Consider the following 13,434-nt stretch of genomic DNA (forward strand, 5'->3'; position numbering starts at 1 on the left):
ATTATAATATCTGGTTATTCTTTTTCATTTCCTGGTAGGAAGAATAGCTTTTAACAAAAACAAAAAACCCCAAACCAAAGAAATTCATTATTATTCCACAGATGTCTTCTGCCTGCAAGTAAAGATGAGAATTTAAAGGGACAAAACTGTAGCTAAATTTTCTGTTCAACACTTGGCAAATCTCAGCAAGGGTAAGATAATGTAGGTTAGACTAGAGGAAGCTGTGCAGCTGAGTGCTGCTTATCTAAAAGCTGTGCTAGTCTTTCAATGAGCATGTGGAGACTAGGGAGCAATGGGCATGTAAAAATTCAACCCAGACAGTTCCAAATCTGTTGTTCTGAGCCAATGAAATTTGAGGATAAGCATGGAGAATTCTGAAAGCTCATGGAAGTTGTGAGGTATCCTATTTCCTTAAAACCTTGCCCTTCTCAAAGATACTGCTCCCCAAATCCAAATACTACTGTTATACTCAGATTTTTTCTATCTGTTCTCACTGTGTTTTGCAGTAGCCTTAAAATTCTCAACACCCTTTTTCCCTGCCCTTCTGTCTTCTCCACCATCCATACCTTTGCAATTAATCTGTTTGCAGATCCTTGTTGGAAAAAAAACCCCAAACCCAGCCTGTCCTACCTCCCCACTTTTCTTTTGCAGCCTTTTCTTTAGCAAGTCTTCTGTAATTCATGCTGTTTATGATCAAGCTCTCCACACAGAAGGGAGCTCTGGTTTGTTTGCAGGCACACACAGCACTTCCACAGACTCATAACTGCATTGAGGTCCACACTTAACTCGTGGAAGTGCTTGCTGGGCTGTCTTGGTGGATTTTTTAGTTCAGGAATTATTTGAATTTCAAAGCTCATCAAACACAGAATGTGAATTGAGACCACTGAGCATAGATTTTGTAGGTGATACCATTTATACTTTTTCCCGTGGCTCATTGGTATTCTTTTTTCTTTATTCCCACACATCTTTATCCCTTCTTTATCTCATCACACAGTGGCTTTCCTCCATTTCCTTATGAGTTCAGGGTTTTTTTTCTTATCTCTGTGGCTTTTCCCTGTAGTCAGCATTCAGCATGTTTTTCCTGGAGCTGGGAAATCTGAAAGTTTACAATACTAAGAGAGTCTAATGAATGGAATCCCTGTGACTTCAGCTGTGTAGAGAGCAAATATGAAAGGCAGGTGAAACCTCAGGTTGATAGAGAAGTTTGATAAATTGCACAGTGACACTTTCAAAGCCACCATAGTCAGTGCCTATCTTTGATCTTTTTTATTTGAGAGTATTAGTAATGTGTAAGGTCTTTTGATCATCCCCTGGAGGCACTTTGGTCCCAACTATCTGCTGCATATCCCTCTTCTGCAGCAGATGAACACTGACTGTGCAGCCCTTGCCAGCTCTGCCAGACCTACGTGGGTCTGAGTAATTGCAGGCCACCGTGTTCATTCTTGCTGGAGAAGACTGATACGATTTCAAATTGTAGATGATGAAAGCCCAGTGTGGGAAACCCAGTTTGCCACCTACTCTTCTTTTGCTGTTCTCTCACCTCCTTTGGGTGTGGCTCTGTGTGTTTTGTTTGTTTTCTTCTTTCTCTGTGAATTCCTGTTTCTTTGCTGACATTTCCCACAACAGAAGTTATGATTAAATGCTGGCTGCACGCTAGAGCTTCCGAAATTCATTGCTTGATTCCCTCACTGCAGATCAATAAATACTTATGTTTTATTTTCACTGCTTTGCCTTACATCACAGAAAAGTTCAGCGTTCTCCTTGAATACTGCTCGGTATTTAAGTTTGTATTACTTCAGCACATCAGGCTGTAGTTTATTTCTCTGGTGCAGCCAGAGGCTGTGCCTTGTGTAGTCTTCTTCCTGAGCACTCCTGCTGACTGCAACCTAATGCTCGTGGAAGATGCAGAAGAAAGTCTTAAACACTTGGAGTTTCAGTCTGATTGCCCTTGCAGTGGATCTAACAAAAAATGGTCGAGCACTTTCTCAGGCATATTTTTTCAGGCTTTAGAGTACCTTTGGCATTTCCTACAGCCAACTCCTGTTAATATGTTGGAGTGAATGAACAGAAGGTTGAACCTCGAGTCTCAATCCTAAATTAAGGCCAACCTAAGGAGGGAGTTGGACCTCACTCAGAGCTGGCTCTTCCTCTCTTCTGTCTGGAAGCACTTAGTGCCTGTGAAAAGGCTGCAGGTTGTTTATTACTCTTGATTCTTGCATCCCAGTTGGCATTGTTGGTATGTATGTGGAGGGTGGTTCTGCAAAGGGAATGATTGGCACTTCTCAGAATGAGAGCATGGATGGGTATTTTGAGCACCCAGGTAAATGACTCAATGTGCAGCTCTGCCTCTGTTCTACCTAGTAGTAATAAGGACAAAAATCACATTTGGTTCTTCTCGTGGCTGACGAGTGTCTGTTCCTTGCACAGTATGCTACAGTGCTGTGTTTAAGGGTCTCTAGTCTGGTGTTTTATCCATTTGCAAACTGAAGAGTTTTAAATATGGATATGTATGTTAGGCCTGGAAGTGGTCCCATGCAAAATGTACTGAAGCTGGGCTGCTCTGACCTCTGAGCTCTCACACGTTTGTTTTGGCTCTCTGGCAGAAACCTGCAGTATACAAATTGGCACTTGTAAAATTTTTCAGATAAATCAAAATTGGTACAGGAAAAAAAAAAGTTTCAAACTGTTTCTTTTGGGATCCTTGGCCATGCTATTTTTGATGTATGTTTTCAGAGGATTGCTTTTGTGGCAGCAGGCAGTTTGTTGCTTAAAGAAAGCTAAAATATTCTAGGAAGTCAGGCTGGCTGAATTTAGATCTTAAGTGATGCCAAAACTAATATAGCCTGTAACTAAGTGAGAGTGACTTTGTACAGTAAATGTCAGTCACCCGCAGCTTTGTCTTACATTTTCATATGAGCCTTTAAAAAAGGAAAACACAAACAAAACCCCAGAAAACGTGGCAGCCGCTGACATCCAATCGAGTTCTAGCTACAGCCTATTGCAAAGGGGAGAGAAAGAGAGGAACCGCTGCTCAGCCCTGGCACAGCGGGCTCTGCTGCGGCCGGGCAGGTGGGACCGGCTCGTCCGGGCATGAAGCGGCGGCGGGAGCGCCGAGCTGGGCTGGCCTGGAGTGCCCTCTCTTGGCTGCTGCAGAAACCTCTGCTCGGCCAGGAAGGGGAGAGAGGACGGGGAGAGTTAGTTTTTGAATTTTGCAGTGTGAGGGACAGAGTTAAGCTGGTTTGGTTGTTTCCAGATCTCCTTCCTAAGGACCTATGATAAACGTAGGGAGTGCGAATCTTTGCAAGCTCGAATCCCTCACCTGAAGCCACAATAAAGGTCGGCAGCATTGCACGTAGGATTCTGTTGTCGTGGAGCTCCTGACACTCTTAACTTTTTAGCAGAGCTCAGGTTTTTAAGAGACCTCATACTGCTGCGAATCCAGGGATCCCAGAGGCAGCAACTGCATTGGCCCTTGCTTGACTCTTTGCACTGCTAAATGAACACAGAACAAATGAGGCTCTGCAAATAAGAAAAATTTGACACCTGGATTCCAGGAAACATTTGTGGATTTTGATGAGGAGCAGTAGGGAAGGAGGGAAAACCTATGGTTCAACATAGTTAAATATATAGTGTGCTAAGTATGAATAAATTGTGACTATTTTAAACAAGTTGATATGTTCTATGGCTGGCTCAAGCACAAAGGAAAAGACAACAGCTACAACATACTAGTTCCTCAAAGGGTTATCTGGAGACCAGCATCCTGAGCTGCTGCTGGTGTGTGGCAGTGGTCAACTTTCATCCTTTGTACAAGTGGCAATTTTTAAAACATGTAATTCTCTTTATCAAAAAAACCCAGCAAAACACAACAGAATTTGTGGTAGTGCTTGTGAGTTAAGAGGTTTTGTCTCCTAACAGCCTTACTTTGCAGTCCAATTCCTTTTCTCATTGTTCATAAATTATTCATTTGTGTAAAGGAATCCTTCAGTAAACTGAAGTTAAAAGTTTCCCTTTCGATGTACCAAGCCCCGCTGGTGCCCATTTTAAGATGACAAAATTGCCTAGGGCTGTCCATGCTCCCTCTTCTGTAATGCAAAGTCATATAATCATTTCTTTAACTGTTGAATTTTAGTCACTTCTGCATTCCAACTGAGTATCATTACAGCAGTGTCTTAGCCCTGGGTTTGGGGAGGTTTCTTCCCAGCCTGTAAACCCCATCCAAGTAAATGAGCCTTTCACTTTAAAGCGCAGACTGAGATCTGGTCCTGACTGCTAGTGACAAAAAATCACTATTATCTAGTTTCATGTGAGCCAAGTAAAAAGAATCAAGAGCCTCAGGGTGGGTGTGCAGTTGCAGTTGGTGCTGGTTTTCCACCTCAAATGGCACTATCTGGTCTGTTAACATGAAGGTGGCCCTGAAGCCCATCAGGGCACTGTGGGAGTGAACTTGATTCTTGCTGTTAGTACAAAACATAAGAATCCGGTTTTCAGCCTGCTGTGAGCACTGCTTTCTTTATAAAATAAGGCAACAACCCACACAGTCCAGTTGTGTGCCCCATTTACAAGCTGTGGGTGTGATCAGTGTTTGCTGCCCTGTTTTAGCAGGTGATGTTCTCTAGGGTGCATTTGGGGCTGGAGTGTAAATCATAAGGCAAGGTTTACAAAAAACATGGTTCTTTTTATTTTGGTACGGCAAGCATGGTGCAGCCCACTGTTGCAATCACCTTTATCTGAAATTAGAATATGTGTTAATGATTGCACCTTGAAATTCGGTAGGTTTGTGTCTTCTCGTGTGGCTTTTGTTGCATTCCTCATGGCAATCGCATTGCGAGTCAGTTCCTGGTAACAACACTCGGGGTTTTTAAAGCACTGCTCCCAGTGCTGGCTTAGCTCTGTCACTGTGGAGTTTGTATCGCTCTTCTCTTCCAGTGCAATAGCTCCCTCTGCTTGAAAACAGCAGAGTAATTATAACCCCTGTTTCGCATTTGCCTGATCTACGGGTTTTAATGTAGGCCCCATTTTTTTAGGATTTCTGCTGCTCATGAAGCATTTTTAGTACACAGCTTGTGCTTGTACATGTTGAAAAGCAGCAGTGGTAACTGTTGTTCTTGAAACTTTACTGTATAGGAACTGCATGTGTTTGCAGGAGCTCAGTCTGCATTGAAGTTAGAGCTGGTTGGAACACTTTTTCAGCTAAATTCAAAACATGATGATTTACTAAAGCCAAAATGTTTTTATTTCAGTGAAAACTTAAGTTGAAACAGGACTGTTTCTCATCAGAAATGTGGTAGTTAGGCCACTGACCTTTAATATCTGCATAGAAGCTGCTAACGGTGAGATTCTTATACCCTACCGAAGTAGTTCTGATCTGGAACCCAAAAAAGATCAGCTTTGGATCAGACAGAGCAGCGATTGGAACCTGGTTCTCCCACATTCTCAGCAAGCACCATAATTAGTGGGCCAGTCATTCACATGCAAATTTTTGCCGGCTTATCTGCATGAGTAAGGATGAGTGCTGCTTTTGTTTTGTTCATTTTTTTATCGATATAGCTAAGCCAGCAAAAGTCATATTATAAAAGCTGTCGGGTCAGCAAAGGTGTAGTTTTGCTGAGAGAGCGTTCAACCATTTAGGGAACCAGCATAAACCCTGCTTGCCATGGCAAGATGAGCCCACGATAGGAAAACTTGCTGGTTTAGTTCTATTAGCAAAGCCTTCCTGATGCGGATGGTGCCTTCCTTGCTCAGAAACAGCTGCCTCAACACGATCCTGCTTTTGCCAAGAGGTCCAGAAGGTTATTTTTATTTTGCATTGGAGCAAGCCCAAAAATTAGAAACATCTCAAAAGTCTGTGTCAAACAGACTGTTTGTTCTGTGGTCAGCTGTCATCAGGGTGGTTAAGGCACACGGTTTTGTCAGCAAGAGCAGGCAGAGCAGACTCTGTACACAAAGGGCAGCAGTAACTACATTTTCAAAATTCAACACTTAAAGCAAATCCTCATTCTGTGGGGTTTTTTTTGTTGTTTTTTTTGTTTTTTTTTAATAGTCTCGGAATCCTTTGGATTCTTCTTCTGGACTTGCTGCGTTTGGGTTTATTTTGTTTCTAAAAATTTCTGAAGGGTTGGCATGGGCTCAGGAGGCAGAACAGCCTTGTGCAGCACAGGGAGATTGCTGGGCTCCATTATCAAGACATAATACTCACAAAGAAGCTTCTTCCATAAAATATGGATACCCAATGTTTGGGAAGATTATAAATGGTAGGGTTAAGCAGCAGAAAAAGAGAGAAATATTAGTAATATGTATTTACTTGAATTCAGGTTTGTTGTGGCTCTTTCTGCTGAGCTCTAATTTCAGCCATTTACAGATATTACATTCATTGCCTCATATGTTTGCACATGCTTGGAAAAAAAGGAAAACAAAACACGTTTTCTTGGAAAGCAATGTATAGTTATATAAAAATCAAGAGTTAAAAACCATTCCTCTTTTCAAATTAACACTGAGGTGCTGAATTGATGGTAGTCTATGTGATTTGGATTTTGTCCCATTCTGTCCCTTCCGTGCCCTGAATAAGATGCAAGTCCTAAGGGAAAAAGAGTACATGATTATGCATGTGAAGACTTAGTGCATGCAGGGAGCAATTCTGAACTTTAGGAGCTCTTATCACAGGAGAGAGAGAGTAATTCTAAGTTTAGAAAAAAACAAACAAGAAAACAAAAAAAACCCTATACATTTGTTTTGAGTCTCTTTCTGGCACTATATAATAACTTAGGATCATTTGATTGGATTGAGGATGAATTTTTAAGTGGCTGAATGCACAACAGAAATTGTATATGACACAATGCAAAGGCTAATACTGGGGGAAAAAAAAATCATTAAGTGATGTGAATATCTTTGCATCAGTTTTCAGTCTCTCCAACCTGTATATTTTCTGCTTCACAGTCCTCTGTATTCACCATCACAGTGTTTATTGTCTTCAGCAATAATCTTAGTTACTCTTCTGTTGCTGTCCCCTGTATTCCCTCTTAAGGAAGCTTTGTGGGTGGAGAAAATGTCCTTTATTAGTTCTCATGGAGATACTGCAGTAATATAGCACATGTATACTGCTGTTTCTTGAATGGCTTGGGTTTGATTTTTTATTTTAATTTAATCTCACTTTTAATTAAAATTTCTAATCTTGCAATGGTTTCTTTTAACAGCAGTTTTCCTGCTGTGAAGCTCTTGAATGGTCTGCAGAATGGTTATTTTATGTCACGTTAGCACGAAACAGACTGGATGGAGGCTCGTGGAAAAGTGCCAGTGTTGTTGTTCTATCTGTGGGTCGGCCTGGCCCTTTCTGTGTATGTAAGAAAAGGGCAGGCAGGGTATCAGTCAGCTTTCAGATCTTAACATTTCTTAATGGATTAAGCAAGTGATGGAATATCTTCCTACTGCAAACCTTTCTTTTTGTAAAGTGTGAGCCTTGGCAGCGTTAGTAGACAGCCCTTTTGGACATCTCAGCTTCAGGTCTGTAGCATTAGATGATGAACGTGTTTAAGTGTCCTTAGATAGTCAAAATAAGGATAATCTTTCTGAGGACTTTGACTGTTTTTTTAATATTTTTTTAAAATATTTTTTTTTCCCCAGGATCCCTTGGATCCAACAAGACCAGCCATTGTGATCAGCTCATTAGTGGCAGGGGGAGTAGCTGAGCGTGGGGGGGAGCTGCTACCGGGTGACCGCTTGGTGTTCGTGAATGAGAAATATTTGGATAGTGCAACTTTAGCAGAGGCAGTGGAGGTGTTGAAATCTGTGCCCCCAGGTACAGTTTCTCTTGGAATCTGCAAGCCTTTGGTGGTAAGGACTGTTTTCAGCTTTTATTTGATTCTATGACATCTGTAGCCTGGGTTGCTCTATTTGGGGTGGGGATGAAATTCAGGGTAGAAGTATGTATGTGTGGGGAAAGCAACTAATTTGCTATGCATGCACATCAACATGTCCAGAAATTCTGGATAGCTGGTGAATTGGCAGCTCCATGTCCAAAATGTCTGACTGGAAAACCAGTGTTCTCAAGTTCCTCCTGAACATGGAATCTGAAGACATGCCTGGACAAACATATGCACGCTGGGCCTTATGCATAGGTATAATGTGGTTCAGGCAATTCAGCAAATCATTTAAATATGTGGTGAAGTCCATTTCACTCTAAAACACTGCTAAGTGCTTGCTTGAGCTCCACTGACATCAAAGAAACTTAATCTGTTTGAAGTCAAGACTATAAATTCAAGTAGAATTTCCTTTTTCTAGAACCAGGGCTTTGGAACAGACAGTAGTTGACTTGAGAACACTGAAGTATTGTTCATCAAGGGCACCCAGGCAAAATTAATTAAAGGAAAGCACCATCTAATAGAAAGTGCTTGTAATTCAAACTGGTAGAGGAGTGGTGCAACAGGAATGTGAGAAGGCTGTTAAATATATTGTTTCCTTTTCTAAATAGTGATCTGTCATTGCTAATATCCTTGTATTTCTCCTTATTTCCTACATATCTCTCTATTTTTTACTGTATCTGTACTAATATCTTAAAAGAATAAAAGCCATTGTCTTTGTCTCCTCCATTTATGACTTTTCTTTTTTATAATTCTGAAACTTTTCCCCATCTCTTTTCTAATGGCTGGTTCTCCCTCTCCCTTTTGCTTTATTGAAAACTATGGGATTTGTTTTGTTTTGTTTTGTTTTCCTGTTGGTTTTTTTTATTGTCTCTCTTAGGGAGAAAGCAAAGAGGAGGAGACCATGCACACTGTGGATTCCAGCAACATTAAAACCAGCCCTGGGTCTCCAGAACCAACAGATAATATTAATTTCTCAATAATACTGGAAGCACCACAGGTATTTGGTTACTCTTTTGCTTCAGCTTAAGTGTACACAGACAGGAAACATTTTAAAGTAAAAAAAAAACCAAACAACACAGTATGTCCTTCAGATAAGACTTTAGTTTCAGACTCCACGCTGGATTTCCTCTGAAAAAGATTCTTAGCAGCTAACTGTATACTAATTTATTGTGAACACTAAACATACGCGTAGCACTTACCAATGCAATTCCCAGACTGCCTTATCAAATTTGTTATGCCATTAAAATACCTTGGGTTACCTTGGATATGAAATAGGAATGCTGTGTTGTTAGTCATAAGTAGCTGGTTCAGCTTTGCAAAGAAGTAAGGAATGGAAGCAGAACACTTTTTATTATAATGAAGCAAAACAAAGCAGTCTGGTATGTAAGGCAAGCTTGGAATCTCTTCTTCCTAGATTTCCTGTGTGGTTTTGAGTGATTTCTTTACTCTTTTCCTCAGTTCTCTTCTTTCTTAGTTTCTAAAAAATAATTCTTTTCATTGTGGGCAGATGAGTCACCAAAGATTGTGAGAAATTCAGATACCAGGGTAATGGGCAATAATATTGCAACAATGACCTGTGTAGAATGAGAGAGATGTGGATATTTTTTAATTTTCATCTGCTCTCAAGTTCTTTGCAAAATATTTTGCATTTTTTTAGACCAGAAGTGACAATACATAAAGGATCATCCAGAACTGCAACACAGTAATAAAACTAAACTCTAGATTTTCTTGTTGCCAAACATGTCTACCTGTATTTGGATGCAAACATATATTTAGTGCTGAAATGGTATATTAGAACCTCCAACACCAGCAATATTACCGGGTAGATGTACGTGTACTAAATAGAAATCAGCTTGGACATGATACTTGCTGATTTTCATGCTGTAAAATGGAGTTTGTTGTTTTCTGGGTGCTTAGGAAGTGTTCCTGGCAGAGCAATTAAGTCTTCTGCCAGCTTAGATTGGTTCTCTGCTTCCTAAATACTACTAATGTTACTAAGATTTTTAATAAGTATTTACTTTAAATAAAGCATCTTATCTTAAAGTCTCTGCTGAATATAGAAACCAGAGTGATGAATTTGTACAAAATACACAGATATTTGCTTGTATTTTGTTCTACTTTCTGTATGACAGCCCTGAGAGTAGCTTAGAGCAATTTTCATCCATTTATTATCTTACCTGCTCATACGAGAGACAAGAGTGGTGTGTCAGGATGGCTGCCACCCTTCTCCACTAGCATAGTGCTGACAAAGCTGACTTTAAAATAAAATAAAATAAATAAGGGAATGTGAAGATTTGATATGCCAGGACAGTAGACTTTACTGTCAGGTCTGCAGTATTCCCTGTTCCATTGGTAGCAGCTACTGCTGCAGTGCAGCAGCCAGTGATGTTACACTGAAGTGCTGGATCAGGAGATGGCCCCACAAATGGCTGCGTGATCCTGAGCTACGTCAGCTCTTGTATCCAATGGTGGAGTTGGTGTCTCTCACAGAAGTGTTTGGAGAATGATGCTGCAGCAGTGAAGGGAAATGAAGTAAAGATGGAGAGAATTAGAATCTCTTCAGACTGGGTATTTTTTGAGATTGAGGTACACAGGCCAAATAGATGAAAGGAATGTTAAATGCTTATGAAAAATGTGCTAATTTCTAGATTGCTAATGTTCTGCTCTCATGCCAGCTACTATTACTGCATTGTTTCCTTATGCTCTTGTTTTCCTTTCTGCCTCTCATTTGAACAACACAAACATTTTTGGCAGCCTCTGGATTGTTGTTTTGGTTTTTTATTTCTGCATTTGTACAAACTTAAGAAAACAGGATTCTGACTCTGAAGGTCAGAAATGGTGAAGTACCTTGGGGAGCCTGGGAAGGGGCAGGAAGCAGAAAGAAAAATATTTTGATTGAGGACCCCTGAATCTGTAGATTGCTTTTAGTGTTTGGGGTTTCAGTGCCTTGAAGATGGTGTTTGGGCATTTGTACTCGGTGGCCTGAAGAAGAGAAAGGAAAAGCTTTCTGTGTGTGGGAAGCAGGACAAGGTGTTGAATTTCAGGTACCTTTGCAGACCCTGAGCCAGTGAATTGCACTCCACTCAATTAAGGAGAAACACAGAGCAGTGGAAATTGTGGAGGCACATCACAAATCCCAGGAAAACAGTTGAGTGAGATCTTTTTGAGTGGGTTTTAATACCTTTCTTTTTGTTTGGTTGTTTTTTTGGCTTGTTGCTCTGTGGTTTGAATTCAGTAGAAAGTTCTGTTTAAAACAGTAAGGGCATTAGATAATGAGCAGTCAGTTATGTCTTTTTTTTCCTTTGAGGCTACGGGTCATCCATTTCCCCTCCAAGCTAAGATATTGTATGGCATAACTAAGGGAGGGACAAATGAGGTGCTTTTGTTTTGGTTTTCTTTTATTGCTGATATTATTGCATAAGCAATTCTCAGGCTGTTTTTTATGTAACTGATGGTATGGTAAGAAATGTACATGCATTCATAAAGCAACAGCAAATAAGTCTGGAGCACACAGATACTTTAGCTCCATTTATATATACTTATTCCTCCAGTCTTTTCAATGCTATTTAAAAATTCCCACTCCATAACTTCAGTCCAAGTTACCAGAGTGGTTTTTGTGATGACTGCAGTGACTTAAATGTCTTTATATTAAAAAAAAAAAACACCTTGCAGTGTCTACTTCTGGTGTTAAAATCATGTCAGAGAGTGCATTTTCTTTCAGAAAATGCAAAAGGTAGAAGATCTTCAGTTTAAAAATCAGGATGTGCTTTTAATATGGGCCTAACATAAAACATAGTTGAAAATTATAGAGTTAGGAAGAAACATAATGTAACAATCTATATTCCTGTAATATTTTGTGCAGGGTTTCAGAGATGAAACACCTTTTAAAGAAGAACTTGTTGATGAACCAATTTTGGACTTGGGAAGATCATTTCAGCTTGCTCAAAATGACAATGAGTACGAGAAGGAGTCCTGGGAGATGCATGAATTTCTGAAACCCAGAACAGAAGATCTGGATGAAGAACGGGAAATGTTGGTGGATGATGAGTATGAAGAAGATCCAGACTTGTTTAAATATAATGCATCAGGTGGACAGAAGGCACCTTCAGAGAGGAACCTCAATACAGAACGATGGGCAATGCAAGTTGAGACTAGTGAAATACAAGGCTTAAGATCCAGTGGAAAATTAAGTCCAAAGCAGTCCCTGGAATATCCATTCAACAATGATCAAATGGTAAGGAATGTTGGGTTGGTCTCGGTGCTGTACCCTAACCAGGGGACTTGTATCTCAAGGCAAATTCCAGACCTCAACTCTGTAAGGAGTCTTTCTAGTGTTTTAATTACCAGATGAGATCTGGGTATCTAACGAGCACCAGCCTATGCTCTTGTACATTTCAGAAGTTTCTCTTGGTTCTCTAGTGTCTGTGTATTGAACTGCTCAAATGAAACACATGCACTGGTTGGTAGATTTATAGGCATCCTGTACTTGAGTCTTCTTTCCTGTCTCTGACTTCTGGGCTTGGTTCTTTTTTGCAAGCTCTACTCTTATGGTACACGTCAGTAAGAGCAGAATGGTTCAGGGTTTTACTAGTCCAGGGGCTTCAGCAGCAATGTCAGTGGAAGGATCTTTTCCTTTTCCTCATTTTTAATGCAAGTCACTTCCTTTAGCCAGGTGATAGTGCAGTTGAGTGACAAATTATATGGTGGAACCAATTGTAACAAGCAGACTGGTGGATGAAGAGTAAAAGGAGACAGAGCTTCATGTAAATTGTGAAACTGTGATTTGTGTGTCCTCCTCAAGTATTCTGAGAAATTTTTATCCTTCTGAGTCTTTGTTCACTCACTGGCTTCTGAGATGTGTGCTTTTATATGAAAAAACTGAAGTGGAAAAGGATGTAATATCACAGCCACAGAGAACTTCAGGCTTCATTTGGCTTCTCCCCTTATGCACTATGTACATAAAAAGGCTAAAATGCAGCTTGTAGTGACAAGTTGTATAGCAGAGTGCATAGTAGTATATTTATACATTTGTCACTTAAAAGCCACAAATGAGCAAGAGTAAAGAACTTTTTGTCTGAATTACAGGCAGGTAGATAGATACAGCTGCTTTATATTGCAATTGCACATAACACTTTTCACACTTCTTAATACAGTGCATAAATGAGCAGTTAGTACTTCATAGTTACCTGAATAAATGTCATTGAGAATACGTTAAGACTTGCTGTAAAAATCAATTTTCCTGTCACATACCTCTGTATGACTCAATACCATTGCTTTCTAATTTTAATTACTTTTGTTTTTTCCCTCTATGAAGTGTGAAGAAAATGCTAGTGTAAGTTCCCTGTCTTCTGGAACCACAGCACACAGTGGCTACCAAAAAGACATATTTGATATTGAAACTACCCTGTCAAAAAGCAAGATGGATTTAGGTTTGTAAGAGGTTTTTTCTTTACCTTATATTTACAAATTAAGTTTTATACTGAAACACAAATTATTTCAAACGATAAAATATTCAAATGAAGATTTCTCCAGGCTCAAAACAGTTGATCTTAGTTGAGCTAAGGGGTTTATTTCTGAT

The 13,434-nt window shown here is 40.0% G+C and overlaps 1 protein-coding gene across 1 annotated transcript in view; it reads left to right on the forward strand.

Moving 5' to 3' along the window:
• The window catches only part of INADL (InaD-like (Drosophila)), a 143,166-nt gene that overhangs the window by 38,348 nt on the left and 91,384 nt on the right, over positions 1-13,434 (forward strand). Inside the window, 4 exon segments of the mRNA XM_010007958.1 lie at positions 7,618-7,827; positions 8,734-8,853; positions 11,719-12,090; positions 13,171-13,285. Coding sequence (XP_010006260.1) covers positions 7,618-7,827; positions 8,734-8,853; positions 11,719-12,090; positions 13,171-13,285 — 817 coding nt within the window.

This window comes from Chaetura pelagica, unplaced genomic scaffold, assembly GCF_000747805.2.
Source record: "Chaetura pelagica isolate M959 unplaced genomic scaffold, ChaPel_1.0 scaffold212, whole genome shotgun sequence".
Classification (NCBI taxonomy): domain Eukaryota; kingdom Metazoa; phylum Chordata; class Aves; order Apodiformes; family Apodidae; genus Chaetura; species Chaetura pelagica.